This window comes from Solanum dulcamara, chromosome 10 (genome assembly GCF_947179165.1).
Source record: "Solanum dulcamara chromosome 10, daSolDulc1.2, whole genome shotgun sequence".
NCBI classification, from domain to species: Eukaryota; Viridiplantae; Streptophyta; class Magnoliopsida; order Solanales; family Solanaceae; genus Solanum; species Solanum dulcamara.
In genome coordinates this window covers 779,170-799,707 of record NC_077246.1, presented here as the reverse complement: position 1 = coordinate 799,707, position 20,538 = coordinate 779,170, and the positions used below count along the sequence as shown (strand labels likewise).

The 20,538-nt window shown below is 29.6% G+C and overlaps 2 protein-coding genes across 2 annotated transcripts; both read right to left on the bottom strand.

Moving 5' to 3' along the window:
* Positions 1-1,704: 1,704 nt before the first annotated feature.
* On the bottom strand, positions 1,705-4,949 carry LOC129871221 (SPX domain-containing protein 1-like). Its single transcript, XM_055946112.1, has 3 exons — positions 4,515-4,949; positions 2,798-2,924; positions 1,705-2,358 (listed from the first exon to the last, which is right to left on the bottom strand). The coding sequence occupies exons 1-3, from the start codon at positions 4,824-4,826 to the stop codon at positions 1,922-1,924; spliced, it is 876 nt and encodes a 291-aa protein (XP_055802087.1). The 5' UTR covers positions 4,827-4,949; the 3' UTR covers positions 1,705-1,921.
* Positions 4,950-17,691: 12,742 nt separating this feature from the next.
* LOC129870643 (ethylene-responsive transcription factor WIN1-like) lies at positions 17,692-20,039 on the bottom strand. Its single transcript, XM_055945469.1, has 3 exons — positions 19,857-20,039; positions 19,138-19,366; positions 17,692-18,306 (listed from the first exon to the last, which is right to left on the bottom strand). The coding sequence occupies exons 1-3, from the start codon at positions 19,934-19,936 to the stop codon at positions 18,010-18,012; spliced, it is 606 nt and encodes a 201-aa protein (XP_055801444.1). The 5' UTR covers positions 19,937-20,039; the 3' UTR covers positions 17,692-18,009.
* Between the last annotated feature and the right edge of the window lie 499 nt (positions 20,040-20,538).

The following is a 20,538-nucleotide window of genomic DNA, read 5'->3' as shown; positions in this document are numbered from 1 at the left end:
ATTAAAAATTTACGAATTGAATCTTTTATGAAATAAAAAAGCTCTAGTTTTCAAAACGACCTAATGGGTCGTTACAATTATTCAATATCTTTAATCCAAGATCTCCTACTAAAATCAGTCAGACTCCAATCATTCGCAACTAGGAGTGTGCAAAGAAAATCGAAAAATCTAATTAAATCGAGAAAAAAATCAATTAGTGATTTAGGGTAACTTGATTTGATATTAAAAAAAATCATAATGGTTTGGCTTGATTTAACTAAGAAAAAAAGTCAAATTGAAATTAAATCGAGAAAAACTGGTTTATAAATTTAGAACACGATATAATTGATTTGGTTTGATAAATAAAAAATCGAACCAGACCGTACTCCTCTATACACAACACTCCTCCTCGATGGTATCGTAGTGAGGCATGGATAAAAGCCCCTTATTTTGTCTAGTGGAGAAAACGTACGTTGAGCAACATTTAAAAGATTATTATATTTAGTGGCGAATTTAGAGAGTTACCGCGAGATCACGAGAATCCAATATATTTCGAGCAAATCACTATATTTGTATAAAGAAATATCACTAAATACGTGACTGTAAATCCAGTTATTGATTTGAGATTGTTGTTGGAATTCATAAATTTCAAATCTTATTGTCAAATTCAAAAAGGTAATTAACGAGTTTGTTTATTCATGATTAAATTAGCTTTAAACAACAGTGTGATTGTTGCGCTAGTTCTTTTAACATTTCTTATCTATAATCTATTACTTACTTCTAGCTAGTTTGTTCTAAATTGAAAGACTAGACTTTTATGCTTTTCTTTTTTCGATCTTTACCCCACAACAATAAAGTAAGATTCTGTTTACACCGCACCTCCCAAACCCCACTTGTGGGAGTACTATCTTGGGTATTATGTTGCTGTTGTTTGCCTTCCTTCAATAGCAAAGTGTTGATCTTAAATGTTATATGGAGTACCAGTGTCTGGTCTAATTTGGTCCCTCTATAGCAGTATTGTTCTGCATTTTTTTACTTTAGCCTTCATAAATCTTCATCTTTCAGACATTTGCTTGTAGCAAACTTGCCTTATTTTTCAGGTTACGAATTCATTTTACGGACGATTACCTACATAGGTAGTAGCTGCTAGCTTTAGGTAATCTTACAGCTGAAAATTGTCTGTACATAGAAGTTAAACTCGTGCAAATGATAGTTTTATGATCATTGAATGTTGGGAAGAAGGTTGGGATTCTCTTGGACACCAACTAAACAGGGAGTTATTTCCTTATTATCTTTCTCAGTGTTCTGATAGAACCAACACTTACTAGCCAAGGGACATTATCAGGTAGATAGTTTTCTTGAGGCATAAAAGTCTCGAATGGCAATTAACAAAAGGTTTCCTCGAGTCAAGACGAATATTGACACTCTTGAGTACAAAAGAAGCTTGATTACAAGACCCACCAGTCGAGCAAGGATGAAAATCGGTCATAGTGACTTAATGATGCCAAGTGGGGGCGTGTGCAATAGGTTTCTTACTTTCAGTCGCTTCAATGCCTATGAAAAGCCCTCTCTCGAATTTGAAGATGTAACACAAATAATGACTCTCACGAAGTTAGGCAGCTCTAAGGATTTTTTATATTCAGTGGGAGGCAGGCTCTAAGCAGATGGTATTCAATAGTGTGCATAGCAAAGATTAAAGGCATTTATAGACAACAAGAAACATACTAACAGAATAACCAGTTTAAGAGATGAACCAAGAAGAATTCATCACACACTCTTTGAGATTAAAATTTGTGCATTTTACATATGTGTTAGCATCTAATACATGCAAAACGTGTGAATTATCAGACCCAAAAAAGGAAAAGAAAAAAAATACTACTTGGTGTATGATAATAGAACACATTCAAGGGGCCATCAAACAACTGTCCCTATATAGTTAAGACTACTTGGCTGCTTGTTCTAAGATTGGAATTTTATTCCAAGTATCTTCCAGTCCACTAATTTGCAATGGGGGCAATGAGAAAGCACTAACCGTTGAGCTCTTGCTGCGAATCTCTTTTAAAGCTCGTAAAGCAGATATGGTGCTCTTCATGTATAAGCTTTTGATATACTCTATTTCTGTCAGCTCCTTGGGGGCTCTAAGTAGACCCTCGTTATTGTTGTTGCTGCTAGTTGAAGTTTCATTTCCATCAGCTTCCGCGGTAATACACGAGGTGTTAATGATGGGGAATAGATGGTCGATCAAATTCTCACATTCCTTCACAAGCTTGTATAGCAAATCAGTGGTGAAGAAAGGCTGCTGCAACACCCTCTGAATGAAGGGCAAGCGAAGAAGAGCACCAGTCCTTTTGTCATATTTCTTGAGTATCTTCACGAGCCCTATAACAAAAAATAGAAATAGATCAGAATGGCTCATCATTTAATCTTGATACGTTTGATCTTTAAGGTTTTTAGCACAGAACTCCTTGTACTTCTAAAAGTATGCGTTCAGATCTAATATTTGTTGGGAGATTAGTTGGTTTTCCCATATATACTTCGGATGAACCCGTTGCCTAATAGCTACATCTGCCACTGCTCATTACTACCTATGAGATAATACAAGTGACTTATTTCCTATTTCAAGTTGTTCCTGCACCATTTCTAGCTTTGCAGAGACTGAAATCTCAGTGCACACCAACCAGCCAATGAGTGCAGATGCAACTATATAGAACAAGCCTGAGTATCAACTCTAGCACATTAACAAAAATTTCTCAGAGGTTGCCTTAAAATTGTAAGGTATAATCAAATTTCATTCATGAAAGAAAGAAATAGGATTTACCAGTATAGTTGAGGGCACTGTAATTTTCCAGCAAAACCATCTCCCCGTGGAAGTCTACTATCTCCCTGCGAATCTTTATAATCTCATCATTATGATCCTTCGCCTTCGCCACTCTGTCTTGCAACTCCTGTTACCAATTTACGAAACATGTCAAATACAGGATCAAAATTTACAAGACCTTGCATAATCATTTTTTTATTTTTTGAGAAGTAACTATTGTTTTTCTTCTTATTGGAAACAACTAGATGCATAACCAATAATTAGTGTGAACTATATCAGTGCCAGTGATTTCTTTGTATACCAGCACAACTATGGCATCAAGATTTTGCTTCTCATCAAATTATAGGATCTTAGGATCACAAAATGAAATAAGTTAGAATGCGATTGTACTTATTATGCAATATGGTATCACTACATTCAAATCATGTATGAAGATAAAAACTTTTGTTTCACACTGTTATTACAAATCCATACATGAAAGCGCAACCCTGAAAAATAACTAGCAAATGCCTAACAGAACAATTGAAGCTTGCATAAAGCATATACACACAATTCAGCGAGGACAGGGGACCTCTTCACTAAGAGAATATAGGAATGGCAATAAGGTGGGGCAGGTGAAGTCTTGCCCTACTACAAACTCAGCCCACCCTGCCCTGCCCAGTTAGGAGCTTGGCCCGCCCCGCCCTGTCCTGCCCCAATTGTCATCCCTAAAGAGAAAAGTTATATCTTCATTGAACTTCATGGAATCTTAATTCAATTATGTGAGTGTAAAAGTCATTGATACAAGCAGATAAGCACGCCGTGGCAGGTCTAAAGCATAATCTAGAGGTTCCTGAATATATCTTAAAAAAATTACTACATTTGACTGTGAACCCATTTATTATTGTATGTCAATCGTAGAAACTGTGAACTTCAAATTTCGGATCCAACCATGTAAGCACTAAGCACGCTGCTACATCAATCCAACAAAGCCAGCATCTTTTTACAGCTCTGCCTCTATTCACAAGTTGAATTACATAATTGATTTGTGGGATTCTTTTCTTTTATGTTTGTTCTTTAATCACGCAATTAGTATTATATGCTTTTCTACATCACTGTGTTTAATTCTAATTAGTACATTGTTAAAAGCAAATTATTCCATTACTTTATTCTCTCCTGCAGCATACAGCTGGAATAATACACTAGAAATCAATATTTGGCCATAGATTTTGATCTGATTTTGAAAATTTCTCGTCAACACATTTCAAGTTCCAAAAACTGGACTTTTACTCGCAAAAACTTTAAATTTTTGCAAAGTAAAAATGCATGTCCAAACAAACTTCAAGTTCCAAAACTCACAACATCAAAATCTAATATCAAACGGGAGCTTAGTGCCGGTTAAACGACAAAACATAAGAAAATACATATCAACAAGTTTCACAAATGAGCTGTATATCACCAAAATCGAAACAACAATGGTTTGATCAGAGCAAAATTAGTTTCCACACAGAAACAGATCCAGAATTTAAATTCAAATGCATCACTTAATTTATTTTTTTCTTATATCCTCCTCTGCTTCAAGGTAATTAGGCAAAAATAAATAAATCAGGAATGTTCATGCAATTATAACAAAACAATTTTGAATTTCTACAATTATTTACGACGAGAAATGTATTTTTCTAATTTTTTATAATAAAATTAAATAAATCACGAGGCATCAGAATTTATTTTCTTTTACCTTTAATCGAATGATATATTCTTCTTCTTTCTCAACGAAGAACGAATTGAATTTCTCGATTTCATCTTCCAACAAATTCACAAACTCAACTTCCGCATCGGTCATCGGTTCCTTCTCCAGCACCTTATCAAAATCTCCTGCGGTCAATTTCATCCTCTTAGAAGCCCTAACATCTCCTTCACCGGAATCCGTCGATCTCTTCGGCTCAATTAGCTTAAGCTTTTTCTTCAAATCCTTGTACGACAAAAACTTATCTCTCCATTCCGGCAACGTTCCTTCGATTTGATTACTCAGACTTTTTCCGAACTTCATAGCTCCGATTGATAGAAAAATTACACACACAAAACGTGTGATTTTTGAGAAAATGTTAGAATTTGAGAAGAAATGAGAGAAAATTGAAAGGAGGATTGAGAGGTTGATATAATGGTAAAATGAACTGTGTGGAGTGAAAGAAAAAGGAGAAAAGAATATAAAGTGAGAGCCATAGGGGTATAGTTGGGAATATTCTCTTCTTGTGCTCTTTTCACTATTTATAATTTTTAATTCGAATATATTATATCACTAAATTTCCAAACACCTTGAAATTTACATACGAGATTTAATTTTTGTGAGACTTACGTCTTAATCATTGGACTGTATATTTTAAATAGGTGCGTCTAATGTTCAACGCTCGAAGCTCGCTTAATATTAATTAAACCATAGAACATATTTTGAAACAATGGATACAAGTTATTTAAAAGAATATAACATTATACAAATGATAAGTAATAATCATAGAAACAAGCTATTAACATTTGTGATTTGTTTTATCTATATACATTTCGTTTAACTTATCCACTCATAAAAGTTCAATGTTATCTTTTATCTTTTTAAATATATTTTAAGCCATTTAAAAAAAAATCAAATATGACTCTTGCTATCTTTCACTAAAAGAATATTTTGGCCCTTTTAATATAAAGGTGAAATGTGTGGAGAGAAGAAATAGGAGAGAGAATATTATGAGTGAAAGTGGTGGATGGAATCAATATAGATTATCGAAGAATGATTAGAATTTTTTATTTTAATTAAAAAAAAATATTTGAATCTAAGTATAGAAAAAAATCCTCTTAGCAAAGCGCATTCCTTAGAAAATGAATCTTGAATTATATAAATTTAAATTAATCAAATTTTAAATCGAATAAAAGTTTTGTGTAAGGGGGTTAAGGGGTATAGTTGGGAATATTCTCTTCTTGTGCTCTTTTCACTATTTATAATTTTTAATTCGAATATATTATATCACTAAATTTCCAAACACCTTGAAATTTACATACGAGATTTAATTTTTGTGAGACTTGCGTCTTAATCATTGGACTGTATATTTTAAATAGGTGCGTCTAATGTTCAACGCTCGAAGCTCGCTTAATATTAATTAAACCATAGAACATATTTTGAAACAATAGATACAAGTTATTTAAAAGAATATAACATTATACAAATGATAAGTAATAATCATAGAAACAAGCTATTAACATTTGTGATTTGTTTTATCTATATACATTTCGTTTAACTTATCCACTCATAAAAGTTCAATGTTATCTTTTATCTTTTTAAATATATTTTGAGCAATTTTTAAAAAAAAACAATCAAATATGACTCTTGCTATCTTTCACTAAAAGAATATTTTGGCCCTTTTAATATAAAGGTGAAATGTGTGGAGAGAAGAAATAGGAGAGAGAATATTATGAGTGAAAGTGGTGGATGGAATCAATATAGATTATCGAAGAATGATTAGAATTTTTTATTTTAATTAAAAAAAAATATTTGAATCTAAGTATAGAAAAAAATCCTCTTAGCAAAGCGCATTCCTTAGAAAATGAATCTTGAATTATATAAATTTAAATTAATTAAATTTTAAATCGAATAAAAGTTTTGTGTAAGGGGGTTAAGGTGTATAGTTGGGAATATTCTTTTATGGTGCCATTTTTTAAAATATCTATAAGAGGATATCTTTGGGTTTATGCTTTTATTCCTTTTCTTTTTCAACAAAGTAGGTTGTTGGTGGGGCCTTTTGGATTGTGGGCCAGAGTGACGTGGCTGTTAATTAATAGTTGGAGCTGGTGAGCTATATAGCTTATCGTGTTATGTCTTATACACTCCTTTCCATTTCAATTTATAAAGATATTTAAAAAAAAATAAGAAAAATAATGGGCAAGTTAAACATACATAAAGTATCATATTATTCTGTTAATTAAGTTAAAGCGAGTTTTATTTCACATGTTCATTTGTTTAAATAGGCGAAGGCGAGTTAAAAATTTGTTGAAAATAATTTTTTTTATCTCTTATAAAATATGTGTGCACTCACATTTCTCAAATTCTACCTATGAAATCTCATCGGATAATATGTTGTTTTTATTTAATTAAAAATGGTCTAGTGTGAAGACGTTAAGGATGATATATGGGGAGTGATTATCTTTGAGTAGCATAAGAACTATTATTAAATAAAAAATGCCACTGTGGATTTTTCATCTAAATAATAAGAACCTAAAAAAAAAAACATGGCTCAAATTAAAAGCAGCTGCATAAGCCGAGCCGATTAACTATTCTCCACAAATTTATGTACTAGTAGTAATTAAGAAGAATGGTATAATTCCAAAGCTTAAGGAATATGCGTATATTATTTTTAAAAAAATGAAATTTCCACAAAAGGACAAATAAAAAATTCAACAATGGACCAACTTTTCTATTTTAAAGGGTAAAATTATAATTCTATCATTCTACGTGACAAAAACATTAATGATTTTTCTTTTTTCACTAATTTTTTTTTTCTTTCAATGTCTGTATCTGTATATTGATACTTCGATTAATTAAAATTCAAGCAACATAAAGCACATGTAAGATCAAAGTAGCCCCTAACAAGATTTTATTCGTATCTAATGCTCGAATTTAAAATTTTTAATTAAATATATTGAAATAATTTTGTTTATCTCATCATTATCGTGATGATGTTTTTTTCATTAGTTTATTAATTGATGATATTGCCTATTCTCCTTTGACAATTTGGCACTTCCCAAGAAAAGGATAGGATTCGAATCTATTTAGAGTATATGCTATAATAAAATTAAAAAAAAGCATAATATAATCCATTGTTTTGGTACTATTCTAAAATTCAACCTTTTTACATTAAAGATTTATTCTTTTTTAGAGGATATATATATATATATATATAAAGAATTCTTCCTTCTCCTTGATAGCTTATTCCCTTAAATCTCGAATGAATTATTATACATGGATTAATTACCTCAAAAGGGATATTTTTTTCCTACATTAGTTATATAGTTTTTTTTTATTGTCAAATTAAATACTCTCACCATTTCATATTAAGTGAATTTTTGAGGAATTTTTCATTATTCAAAATAATTAAATTGTTCAAAGTTCAAGATAAATGTTTAAAACTTTTTTCATATTTTTCCTTTCATTTATTGAAATTTTATATTTTCTAGAAGATAAATCACACTACTTGCAAAATTATATTTATGATTTTACAAAAGGCAACAGTGGAAAGTATGATTCAAATTATGTACTTTGAATATTTTTCTTAATATATACGTATTGCGTCATAATTTCACATGAAAAGAGTATTATTTTATGTGAAATTTTATGTTAAGATTAATTACTATAGTGACGCAAGGCCCACAACCAAATGACCCCTCAAATTCAATTATCAAATGATGCATTGTTTTTAGTATATGTTGACTCATGGTTGAGACACTTACTAAGGTCAAAATATCCTTTATTTGGCTTTTATGAATGTGATCTTGATTAAAGATTGTGGTGGAGTGGTATAATAATTCATTATAATTAAAAGTTTCGGCGTTGAGTCTCAAATATAAAATTGTCTTTTAGTAAAAAGTGTTTTATTTTTAAAGTGAAATTTCTTCATATATAAATTTAGATTAATCAAGCCTCAAAATGAATAACTATCACGGAGTGAAAACAAAAAAGAAGAAGACGCTTGTGAATGTGACTTAAAAAACATCACCAAATCATAAAACACATATTGAGTTCTCTCTTGACAAAAAGAGGTTGTTGCTTTATTAGTTGTAGACAGATACTAGTCATGGAACTAAATATATAAAAACTTGGCCTGTATTAATGCAGTATTTGTATGCTTCAACATCATCAAATTTTATTAGTTAAGACAACAAAAAACAAAAAGAATGGGTGGGTGGAGGGGGATAGACAAACATATTAGTCATCTATGTATTTGGCTTCATTGTTTATGTTAAAAGGGCATGATCTTGTAAATTGTAGTAATAATATTTAGTAGATTTTACTTAAATTTCATAGTGAAAAATCTCAATTACAACTTGTTGTGGAATATTGAATGGTTCTGCTTTCTACAAATATAATAATAACAATTATTTAAGAAAACGACTATTGAAATGAAAAATGAAGAATCTAATACATGACCATGAAATGTATCAAGAAGTACAGCTCATCATATATGTATCGGATACAAGAGTTATGTAGCATCAGATTGGTCATAAATTGGTAAAGATACATTACCTTTAGTATATCTCTAGCAACCTGCTTTCCATGAAATTCTGTAGCATTTGATACAATGTGGTGTTCTGATACATTATCCACTTCTTGTATCGTCTTGGATGGTTTTGCTTCCTGCAAATATAATAACAATTATTTATGAAAATGACTATTAAAATGGCAATTAATGATTTGATATATGAGCATGAAATGTATCAAGATCTATATATCATCACAAGTTTAACATATATAAGAGCTATATAGCATCAGATTAATCATAACTTTGGTTCTGATACATTACTTTTAATGTATCAGTAGAAACATGTTATTGAAGAGATTCTACAGCATCTGATACAAAATAATATTCTGATACATCATTCATTTCTTGCATCGTCATGGATGGTTCTGCATCCTACAATTATAATAACATATACTTATGAGAATGACAATTATAATAAAAATTAAAGATCTGATATATGAAAATGAATGTATCCAGTAGTTTAAAAGTATATCAAAATAGAAATATCAAGAACTACATGATGTATCTACCTTAGTATCTTCCTGGCCATGAGATGATCATTTGCTAGGGGGAATCGTATTTATTTGGATCATTGTGCTCCTCCAATACAATAGGTGCTTGTTGTTCTTCCACCATATAGAATGGTTGAACAAAATCATCTTTTTGAATTGGAGATGATGTGCCAGTCATGTGGTGCACTACGTTGTCAATGGCTTTCAAGAGATCGGTATGATTTGAATCAATTTTATTCTCTAGTCGCTTGAACTTTCGGTCAACCTTAATACAATAATATGAAAAATCAGAATGTATCAACTTATTAAAAGTATATTGTATGTCTTAAATCTTATAGTAATAACTTACATATTTCTTTAGAGACTTCTTTAATTCTTTGAATTTCATATGAACAATTTGGTCCAACTGACCGGAAGATTCACCGCCTACCACTGACTTTGCCGCTGGTTCTTTAGTAGTAGAAACAGGCTTTGTTATGGCTTTGGTGGTATGACATCCTTATGTATGTTAGTCGTTTCTACTGGAATAGATTTTTTATCAGGGGTAGTCTTTCTTCTTTGGGAAGGAGGTGGAGAAGATGTATCAGCAACATGATCGGATCTTCTTAACAATTTTGATGGTAGTTTAGCTGAAAATTCCTCAAATCCGGGGAGTTCTTGAGGTTCCATTAATTTGGACTTGGCAGCTGATATAGTAGCTTCAGTAGGATGTTCACTGTCAGAAATGTCAAGTGATTCCATTTTATCTTGAGTTGGCACAATATTGGAGGATGGATACTGAAAAAAAAATTGAGTGAAAAGCAGAAAAAATAAAAACAAGTATCATTATGTATCATGAGTTCATGACAGGAATCTTATATATCAGAACAAATACTATTGTATTAGATTCAAGACTATTGAATGTATCATAAATGTTATTTATGTTGAGTTAGTGCATAATTGAAAAATAAATAATCTTAAACTACATTTAATAAGCAGCAGATGGTATATACATTTGATATAAGTATGAAAATGATTTCAAGAAATATACCTCACTGAAAATGCTAGACATGAAGGTCTCAAATTTGGGCTTGACCGCAATAACACGCCAATTAAGAATTCTGAAAATTTGACTACCCACTTTTACAGCAATTTCAGAAAGGACATGAGATGCACATTCGTAAATCCATGCATTGAGAGCGTATGGCATGCCGCACAAACGATACATTTGTTTGGCAGTAGAAAACCCTTGCATTATGCCTTTCATCAATTTGGAAAATGTTATTTTACCCCATGGAAATTTCTCATATCTACCATCCTCTACCATCCTAAAATCATCAACAGAAATAGGTAAATCACCTAGTTGAGAAAAGAAAAAAGTGTGGATGAAGTAGAGAATGACCATCTGAACAGCGTCTTCATTGATTTCCCATCCTTCAATCAGAAAATGTTGAACGAAATATTCTTTGTTTACCCCAATTTTTGCACCAGGGAAATATCTAGATAATAATCTACTTGTGGGTGCATTCGGGTACCGAAATTCATTGATATTATCGGTACATCACAAATCGATAATAATAACAAATTCCTTGATTGAGAATTGGAGTACATTATCCTAGACGTGAAGAATGTGCAATTCCTCTTTGTTTTTTTGCTCCACCTCAAGAAGTAAAAGACATTTGATGATTTGACCTTGAAAATTACTCTGTGGCATATATAGGTAGTGACCAAAGATGGTTTGCCTAAATAACTGTATAACTTCTTCACCTATTGATGATTTGAAATCATCAATAAAATTAGTCGAATATGCAGTGCCGAATCTCAAAGAGTGGAAGGGGTCTTTTTGATGATGTACTTCAGTCCCTGCATTGACAGGGCAAATGAATAAATACAACTTAAACTTGATACATTGTATATCTGATATGATAAATTAGAATAGATGATAGAAAAGTGACCTTATGAATCAAGTGCATGACTAATTATTATACATATAGAGTTTATGTATATTGATATGAGACACTTTGTTTTGCCTTTAGATATCAAAACTAATAGAAAAAAATAGAAATTAATGTATCATAAATAATGCAAAATCAAAAACTCCTTATGTATCTCGATTAGTACTTGATGTATCAGAAAATTATAAAAAAATATTAGATCTTATGTATCAGAAAAATAATAACAAAAAACATATCGGAAGCTTAAGTATCAAAATACAAACATTAAGAAAGGTACATTGAAATGTATTAGAAAAATTGAGATTTAAAAATAAAAATAACAAAACACAGCTTAGATGAACTCATACCTTTGGGAGATTAGGGCAAGTTGTAACCCCTTCAATCTTTTTGTCTGCTTCTGTGGGTGCATGTTGAACTGGAGATTATGACTTCAATTTCGTACGTAACTTATCCATAACTACTGGATCTTTACGATGTTTGGATCTAACCTCGTGGTAACCTTTCCAAGATGAATCAGAACCCGATGAAACAAGAATTCTTTGATTTTGATTCAACTATGTGAGACCAACACTAAAAGATGGGGCGGATTCCATATGTATCAGTGAAAACAAGAGTAAAAACAATAAAAAATTATAGAAGAAATCAATGGAAATCGAAGGAGGTAAGATTGAAGTGAGATGACAGAGAAGTAATAACTTGAATTACCTTACTTAGAAGCTTGAAATTGAGTAATACTTGGACTGAAAATTTTAAAAAAAAAACTGCAGTAGTTATGGCTTGAAAATAGGCATGAATTTAGGATAATTGAGAGAAGTGGAATATGATGTATCTGTGAGATGGAGAGATATTTTAAATTTTTTTTTTTTGAGATTTTTACAAATGATAAGAAATAATAGTAAATATAATAATATAAGGTGAGTAAATAGATAATTTTTCCTAATATTTAACTAGTTAAGTGAGGATTGATTAACTCAACCCAAATGATAACTAATGCTAACTTAAAATCTTTTCAAAAATAAATCATCATCATGAATTCCAAAAGCTTATATGTACTTCCTCTTTTTTAATTTATGCGATGTCTTATCGTGAAGTTTATCGAAGGATATTGGAGTCGAGACAACTATATTAAATCACCTTATTAAAATTTTTATTTTATTAATTCTTGTTACTTCATATCCATGAAAAACAACTTGGGTTAGATTAATGAAAGTTTATGATTTATCCATTTGGCATGTTCTCTAAAGATCCTCATGTAACTTTCTTTAAAATAAAACGTGCACAAGTTTAATAGGATGAGATTTAATAGTGATGGAAAATAAAAGAAGCCACAAAGCATATTCTTTGATATAGTTTTAATTAATTCTCTTTGTTTCTGTTTTTTTGTTTGATAAAAGATTGTGAGCTTTACCCCACTAGAGAAAGCAAGAAATAAGCCACTTTAAAATTAGCATATTCTTTAAGATAGTGTCCTTTGGTTTTATTTATTATTTGGAGGGGAGTTTTGTGCTTTTAGTCCCTAAAATATATATACATTTTAATTTTGATTCTCATAATATTTGACGAAAAATATTATTTTTCAGTTAAATATGATGAATTGAACTCATAATTTATTATAAATTTTCTTATGTCAACTAAGTGTGGTAAGTAAATGTATTGTTGTCAATTGCTCGATCATTTTATTACGAGATCTAGTCATTCTTTGATAAATGATTTTTATGAGTCAGATTTCAAAGAATTTAATCAGTTACTATTTTTTTTTAATCATTAAGATGGAAAAGTGAACCAGTAATTCTCTTTCTCATAATCCATCTTCAATTAATTAAAATGTGCACTTTGATCTTGTTACCTATGAATCTTCACAAATTTAAAGAATTATTACTTGGTAATTCATTTAACTACTCATTTGCTAAATAGGCTTTGAATATTACTATTGGATATTTGAGTGCAATATAGTTCTAGCCTTCTAGGTATAATCATAGTTATATTAGTATATAAGGGACTAAGATGCACACTTAGCTTTAATTAAAATTTAGATTAAATATACTTACTGAAATATCTCAAGGACCAATATAACATTTTAGTAATAGTTTAGGGATCAAAAGATGCAATTATCCCTATTAGGATATAAGACCACAAAAGAAAGCAAGAATGGATCATATTGTTTTATTATTATTCTAAGTTATCAACTTGTCTAACATGTGGTATTTCATTTTTTCCTTCAATTCTCTTTTTGGTTGCAAATTGCAATCTTCAATAACGACTTTTCAACTACCAATTGATGATTATTTTGATATATAGTTCACGAGTTCGTATTGTGAAAGCAGTCAATAATGCTTATATTATAATAGGTTGTCTACAACACATTCCATATGGTGTGGCATGTGTCCTGACCCTTCTAACGTTAGATGTTTTATGCATCACACTATCCTAAGAATAAGGTGTGTGATAAAGATAGGTTACCCTAATACAAACATCAGTGACTGCTTTTATGATTCCGAGTTAGCAGGGTTCGAGAAAGACTGCACCCCAGATAACATCTTATCTCAATACAAACATTAGTGACTTTTCGACAACTCAAACTTGTGACCATAGGTCACGTATAGACAACTATATCAAATTTGATATAGTAACTTTGAAAATTAAGTGATAACTTGCTCTAACCAGTTAAATTACATTTGTATTCAACATATATTATTCAAACTTTAACTATTATACATGATCATTAAACTTGTCATGTTCTTACCAAAGATAAAAAAATTAAACTTCTTACTAAAAAATAAATAATTAAACTTATCATGTCTTTGTAACTAATTGTCTAGAAACAAAAAGTTAGTCTCCGGAAAAAAAAATGAAAAGGTAAACTCTCAATTGGGTCTCCAACAATATTTGGGCCCCCATTTTATGTATTGGGCTGGATTTTGGTAAATTAGGCTTTCTTGCATCTAAAAAAGTTGGATCAAACTACTCACAAAAATTGAAAAAATTACTTTGACTACTTTTTAATAAATAATTATTGGTTTTAGTGATACTTTTATTTATTATCATCTATAGCAATAAATAACAATACTATGATAAATCTGTTATGTATTAAAAGTGAAAATTATGCATGTAATGTAAATGTATTATAAGTGTTTTAAAACATATTATGCAAGAAATTGACATAATGTGTATAAGTGTATTAAAGTGTGTGGAAAATATATCATCGATGAATAATACTTGTATTATATATCTTTTATGAATTGTTCTCTATGATATGTATTAAAACTGTATTATAAGTGTCTAGTGAAAAAAATATTATTACTATAAATGATAAATATTTTTTTAATATAACATATCTATGTAAGTTCCCATTAAAATTCTCGTTACACTCAGAATATACATATGAACAAAATACTATTATGAAATATATTGGGCTTGTGCTATCTAATTTATTTTTGGGTTAGCTTTGACCCATTCACTAATGATCAGGCCTGATCTATTTGGGGATGTAGTTCTTTAGTTATGGATTCAATCGAATCTAATAATTTTTATGTGTAAAATTTCATAAATATAATAAGTTCCACACGGATTGTGATGAGTAGTAATTATATATATAAAAAAACATTTTTAACCAAAGTCCCAAGTTTAAAATACTGAATGTGATATCGTTTTTGCTAGAGAGCAATTTATCTCTAATGTAAAACTTTTTTAACGTAGATTTAAATTTTGGTCAAACTCCAATATAAATACCAAATGACAGTGGAAAACAAAAAGAAAAGGAGGTTTTCCAATTAGTGAAGATATAAATATAGGGGCCATAAAAATCATTATACTATGTAAATGGCAAAACTAAAATTGATATCCCCAAAATTAATTCTTTTATTATATCTTAATTACTCATAAATAAATTGGTCCTACTCTCCACTGTAAATAGTCCTGAATATTTAAGACAAAACATAATGCATGTATGTACCAAACGTGCCATATTCATGACGTGTTTAAATAGTATCGATCTATAGTCACAATTCGCTTTGTAAGTGATGGAGTTAGCTCTAAAATTATTAATAATGATTTGATTAAAGATTTGTTTTGTGGTCCAAGCCAATATATGCTTTTCGGAAACAACATATCTATCTCTATGAGGTAGTGGTAAGGTTTGCGTATACCCTATCCTTCCCAGACCCCACTTGTGGGATTCCATTGGGTATGTTGTTGTTGTTTATTTTCAAGCGATCTCTTCCTATTTATTGTATATTTTTAATAAAAATAACATTAACATATATTCAGTATAATTTCATAAGTGGTTTGGAGAGGATTGTGTGTACGCAATCTTACTCCTATCTTGTGAAGGTAGAGAAACTGTTTCCGACATATCTTCAGCTCAAATAAAGCATAATAAAATCAATTATGCATAACACTTTTAAGGTAATTATATATTTTTAAACATGTACATTAAAGTTTTTTATATGATTGATGACTTTTCATACAAAAATAGTACTTTTTGATGACTTTTCAATAAGATTGAGACTAAATATTGTCAATTCCCAGCACATATGAAGGCTCAATAATGAATTAGTAATGAATAATGATGGTGATATTTATAGCATAATTAGGTCTTTTTCAATAAATAAAATAAATGCACATTTTAGTCTTTGATAATCAAAGAGAAAATGTAGAGCATAAAACTAAAATATTAAACCTACCTAGTTCACTTTCAACTATAGTAGCTAGAGATTATATTGCACATAAACATAGGCAATTAATTATGTTCATCAAATTGGCTTTGAAAATAAAACATACAGTAGATATGATTAAATAAAACTACCTAGCTAGTTTACCTTCTTAATCAGTTTTTCTTGTTCTAGCAAACCCTAAGTCGCTTGATCAATAACGATAGTCGTGGAGTGATAAGTACATTTTCATCTTTGATTAAAAATGTCAATTTCAAGCCTTTGAATATAAAATTACATTTATCAGAAAGAGATTTACCCAGTATATAAAAGACTATATTTCTAATTATGTCAAATCAAATACTCTCTCCGTCTCATTTTAGTTGTCATGTTGTGTTTTTCGAAAGTCAATTTGACTACTTTTTAAAGTTAAATTATATTACTTTAACTCAATATTATAAAGCAAAAAATTAGATATTCAAAAACGATATGAAAAGTACTATAAGTTACATTTTTTTTATATCAATATGATAAAAAAATATATTGTAAAATGTTAGTCAAAATTCATATAGTTTGACTCTCAAAAAAAAACATGACAACTAAAATAAGACGGAGGGGGTAACAATTAATTGATCATTACAGAAATTGTTTGACAGATTTTGACAAAGGTACAATCAATATTCAAATAATGATTAAATAGTAATTATAAAAATGTCACATACATATCATATAATCCATATTAATGAGATTAACCAACCAATCTTTTCGGCCTAGTGGTCTAATTACTTTCTCCGTCCATCTTTATTTGTCTATGTATGTTTGATTTGATACATTTTTTAAGAAATAAATGGATAATTTTACTATATCACCCTTCTTAATTATAAGTCATCTAAATATTAAAAATGAATAGTAATATTTAATAGTGAGAATAAAATAGATACAAAATGATAAATTATTTCTTAAGTTTTCAAACTGGACGAGTAAAGTGGATGATGGTTGGGTGTAATTTTATCAAATGAAATTGAAATATCCAGGTGTGTGGTCATATTACAAATACTTGTATAGCTATTATTGGAGCTTTCTTGCTCCAAGTACCATAAAAGATAGTATAATTAAGTATATTGTATTGACATAAGGTTAGTCTTTTGTATGTTGATAGTGTATAATTCTATAAATTATAAGGTTAAGTTACTTGTATCGCACACATGTATTTGATTTTTTATTTTTTAAAAATGTTTTCACTTGTCTCAAGAGGTTCGTTTTGTCATTTCGATCAGCAAATCATAAAGATTTCTTTTTCAGTAGATCTTTTGCATTCACAATTATTGCTACGTAATTACACATATCAAATCTACTATAGTAACCTTAAAAAAATACTAGTAATTAAATAACTTGTTATAATAAATAAAATAGTATTTTTTATGTTGATTTATTTAAAAATCAACAAAGAGGAAATATTTGATTGAGGAGCATTACATGAATGCACAATACAAGCACCAATAAAATACAAAAGAAATAAAAAAAATGCAAGGTAAATGATAATCATGAATATATTTTATTTATCAAACTATATTTTTTTTTTTGAGAAGATGACAATATTGTTGATTTACTTTGTCTACACAAAGGATATACAACTTTAGTGACTTGTTTTTTCTTCTTCTTTCTATTAGTACTACTTACATAGGCATACTTCTAGCCCAAATTATTAGAAATCAAACTAATAACATAAAATCACATATTACATGATAAATAAACATTAGATAATGTAAATTGAACAAGTTGATCCACTATTAATAATAAAAATTAGCTGCCAAATTTGTCGTTAAATAGCCCCGCTACGTTTTTTTAGTAGTAGTAATTTCATCTTTGAAGCAATTCTTCAATCATTTGCAATGCAATTCTTTCTTCTTCATCCATTTCACTTCTAATTTTTATACCTTCAACAATTTCTCCACAATTCTTGGAATTATTTGAATTATTATTATTATTATTATTTAATTCTTCTTCAGCAGCAATATTTTTTGGATTATTTTTTTTCTGAAGTTCAACTGTCATTACCCATTTAGAATCAGAAGAAGGGCCAGCACGTTTTTGCCAAACTCCTATGTGTGAATTTTCAATATCCAATCTCAAACAAGTGAGAGATGGTGATGGTACCTATATGATAAAAAACAAAAATTAATTAATTTCACTAGAAATATTTGAATATCTCCTCACAATTTAGCTCATCGATAAGGAATTTTTGACGTAAATAAATTCGATGGGTACGTTACTGACGAGCCAAATTCGGTTAGTCATGATTTTTTTAATAGTGACTGTGATATTAGAAAGTAACCAAATATAGAAAATAATGACATTGTGTTTGAAACAGAAAGTAAGATATATAAATTGAAAAAGAAGCAGTATATAATAATAATTAAAAAAAACTCTTGAATTTGTGATTTTAAATGTTTTATCACATTTGTGTGACTGCAAAATCTCATCATTAAAGAATAAAAAAGGAGAATTAAAGTTAAAATTATTTTCAAATATAGATAGGTGATCATACTTTCTAAAATATGTTAACAAGAAAATATTATCACAGAAAATGGACTTACTACTAGAAACACATGTTTTTCCGACCGATATTTCCATCGGAATCCGAAAATATAGGATTTTCGACAAAAGATCTAAATGAAAATAGTTTCTGACAACAAAATTCTGTCGTAAAAATGCTTGTTTCTAGCCTACATACATTCCTATTAGAATGCCCTCTAAAATAAAATCCGATGGAAATATTTTCGAATTAGCATATTTCCAACGGAAGATAAAACGAGGTGAATCATAATTTTCACATGCAAAAAAGTAAGCAGGAGTTTCAACATCTACTAAATCTATATATACATAAACAATATTTTTGACCTGATATATATAATGTACCCCCTCTTGATACTCTAGCTTCGTCCCTAGAATGAAGTATAATATGTTTGGGGGGGGGGGGGGGCTCACCTTGCTACATTTTCTCAACTTGGCATGAAGTATTTCAGATAAAGTTTTTGGTGATGAAAATGATGATTCTTGATCTTTAGCCTTTAAATCTTTATTATTATTATCTAAATCTTGTGTCATTGGAAAATTAGTTTTTGCATTTCTTCCACTCATTAATATTGCTGCTTCATCATATGCTCTTGCTGCTTCTTCAGCTGTATCAAATGTCCCTAGCCATACCCTTCTTTTCCTGTGACACATACATCATAATTAAAAAAAAAAAACATAGTTTGCTTGGGTTAATTTCAAGTATGATGTATCGACGTTTATCCGCTATAACAGTAAAGTTAAAAAAGCTATTTTTCTATTATGCTAAAATAATTAGATAAAAAAAAACACAAATAATTGAAATGTCAAATTTCTGAGAAAGACTTATGACGACTCTGCAAATTAAATTTTAGGTTAGAATATGACTTTTGTCATATTCAGATAACTGTTATGAGTGAATATTTTGTCATATTTAGATACATTGTAAAATGACTTTTAGTCTAACATTGTAAAATTGAACTTTATGTTAGAATTTAGATAAGAAGAAGAAATTGAAAAAGAGATGTTATATATGAAAAATGTAGTGTATAATATAAGCAGCAAAGCGATCGTACTGTTACGATTCACTGAGATTCAAGCTTTATTATTTTAACTCGTTAGTAAGAAAATAATATTGAAAGAAATTAACTTACAACAAGGGGTGTCTAATTTCAGAAACCCAAGAACCCCAATGGCGTTGCCTGACACCTCTAAACTTCTTTGAATGTACCATTTTTTTATATTTTATTTTTGTGATTGAATTGATTGAAGAATTTTTAGTGAAGTAAAGAAGAAGAAGAGGATATATAAATAAAATAAAAAGTGTTGCTAATGAATTAATATGATATGATATGATTTTGTGCAAAACTACAAAGGCCATATATATATTGCCAATTGATTTAAACCATACACCTATGTATGTCGGTGAACTAATTTTGTACTACACCAATTAACAGCATCACCTAAAAATTATTATCATATGCGAGCACGGATTCGAGATTTGAAGTTTATGAATTTTTTATTATGTGTCTGATATGAAGAAAATATTTTCTATGAAAATAATAGGTTCTTACATATTTTTTCGTGTTCAGTATGCATGTAAGTAAAAAATATTATTTTAAAAATATTTATATATTAATCTAGATAAATATTATGAAAAGTGAGAGTTATGGATAGTGGGAGTGGGGTGATGGGGGTGGGGGTAAAGTTGAGGTCTGTTTGGAGGGTGAGGAGAACACAATCAATGTAAAATGTCATTTGTAAAATTTGTTTTCCATTTTTCATGAACTAAGAAAGTCATTTTCTTCATTTTTAAGGAACTTATTTCCTAGAAAA

Bases quoted from the DNA above. Each gene is read 5' to 3' on its own strand.
- LOC129870643 (XM_055945469.1), bottom strand. From the start codon at position 19,936: ATGGTACATTCAAAGAAGTTTAGAGGTGTCAGGCAACGCCATTGGGGT. The intron at 19,367-19,856 runs GTAAGTTAATTT...TATGTGTCACAG, and splicing joins GAAATTAGACACCCCTTGTT to GAAAAGAAGGGTATGGCTAG. The intron at 18,307-19,137 runs GTGAGCCCCCCC...TTTATCATATAG, and splicing joins AGTTGAGAAAATGTAGCAAG to GTACCATCACCATCTCTCAC.
- LOC129871221 (XM_055946112.1), bottom strand. From the start codon at position 4,826: ATGAAGTTCGGAAAAAGTCTGAGTAATCAAATCGAAGGAACGTTGCCG. The intron at 2,925-4,514 runs GTAAAAGAAAAT...AATTGGTAACAG, and splicing joins AATATATCATTCGATTAAAG to GAGTTGCAAGACAGAGTGGC. The intron at 2,359-2,797 runs GTAAATCCTATT...TTTTTGTTATAG, and splicing joins CAGTGCCCTCAACTATACTG to GGCTCGTGAAGATACTCAAG.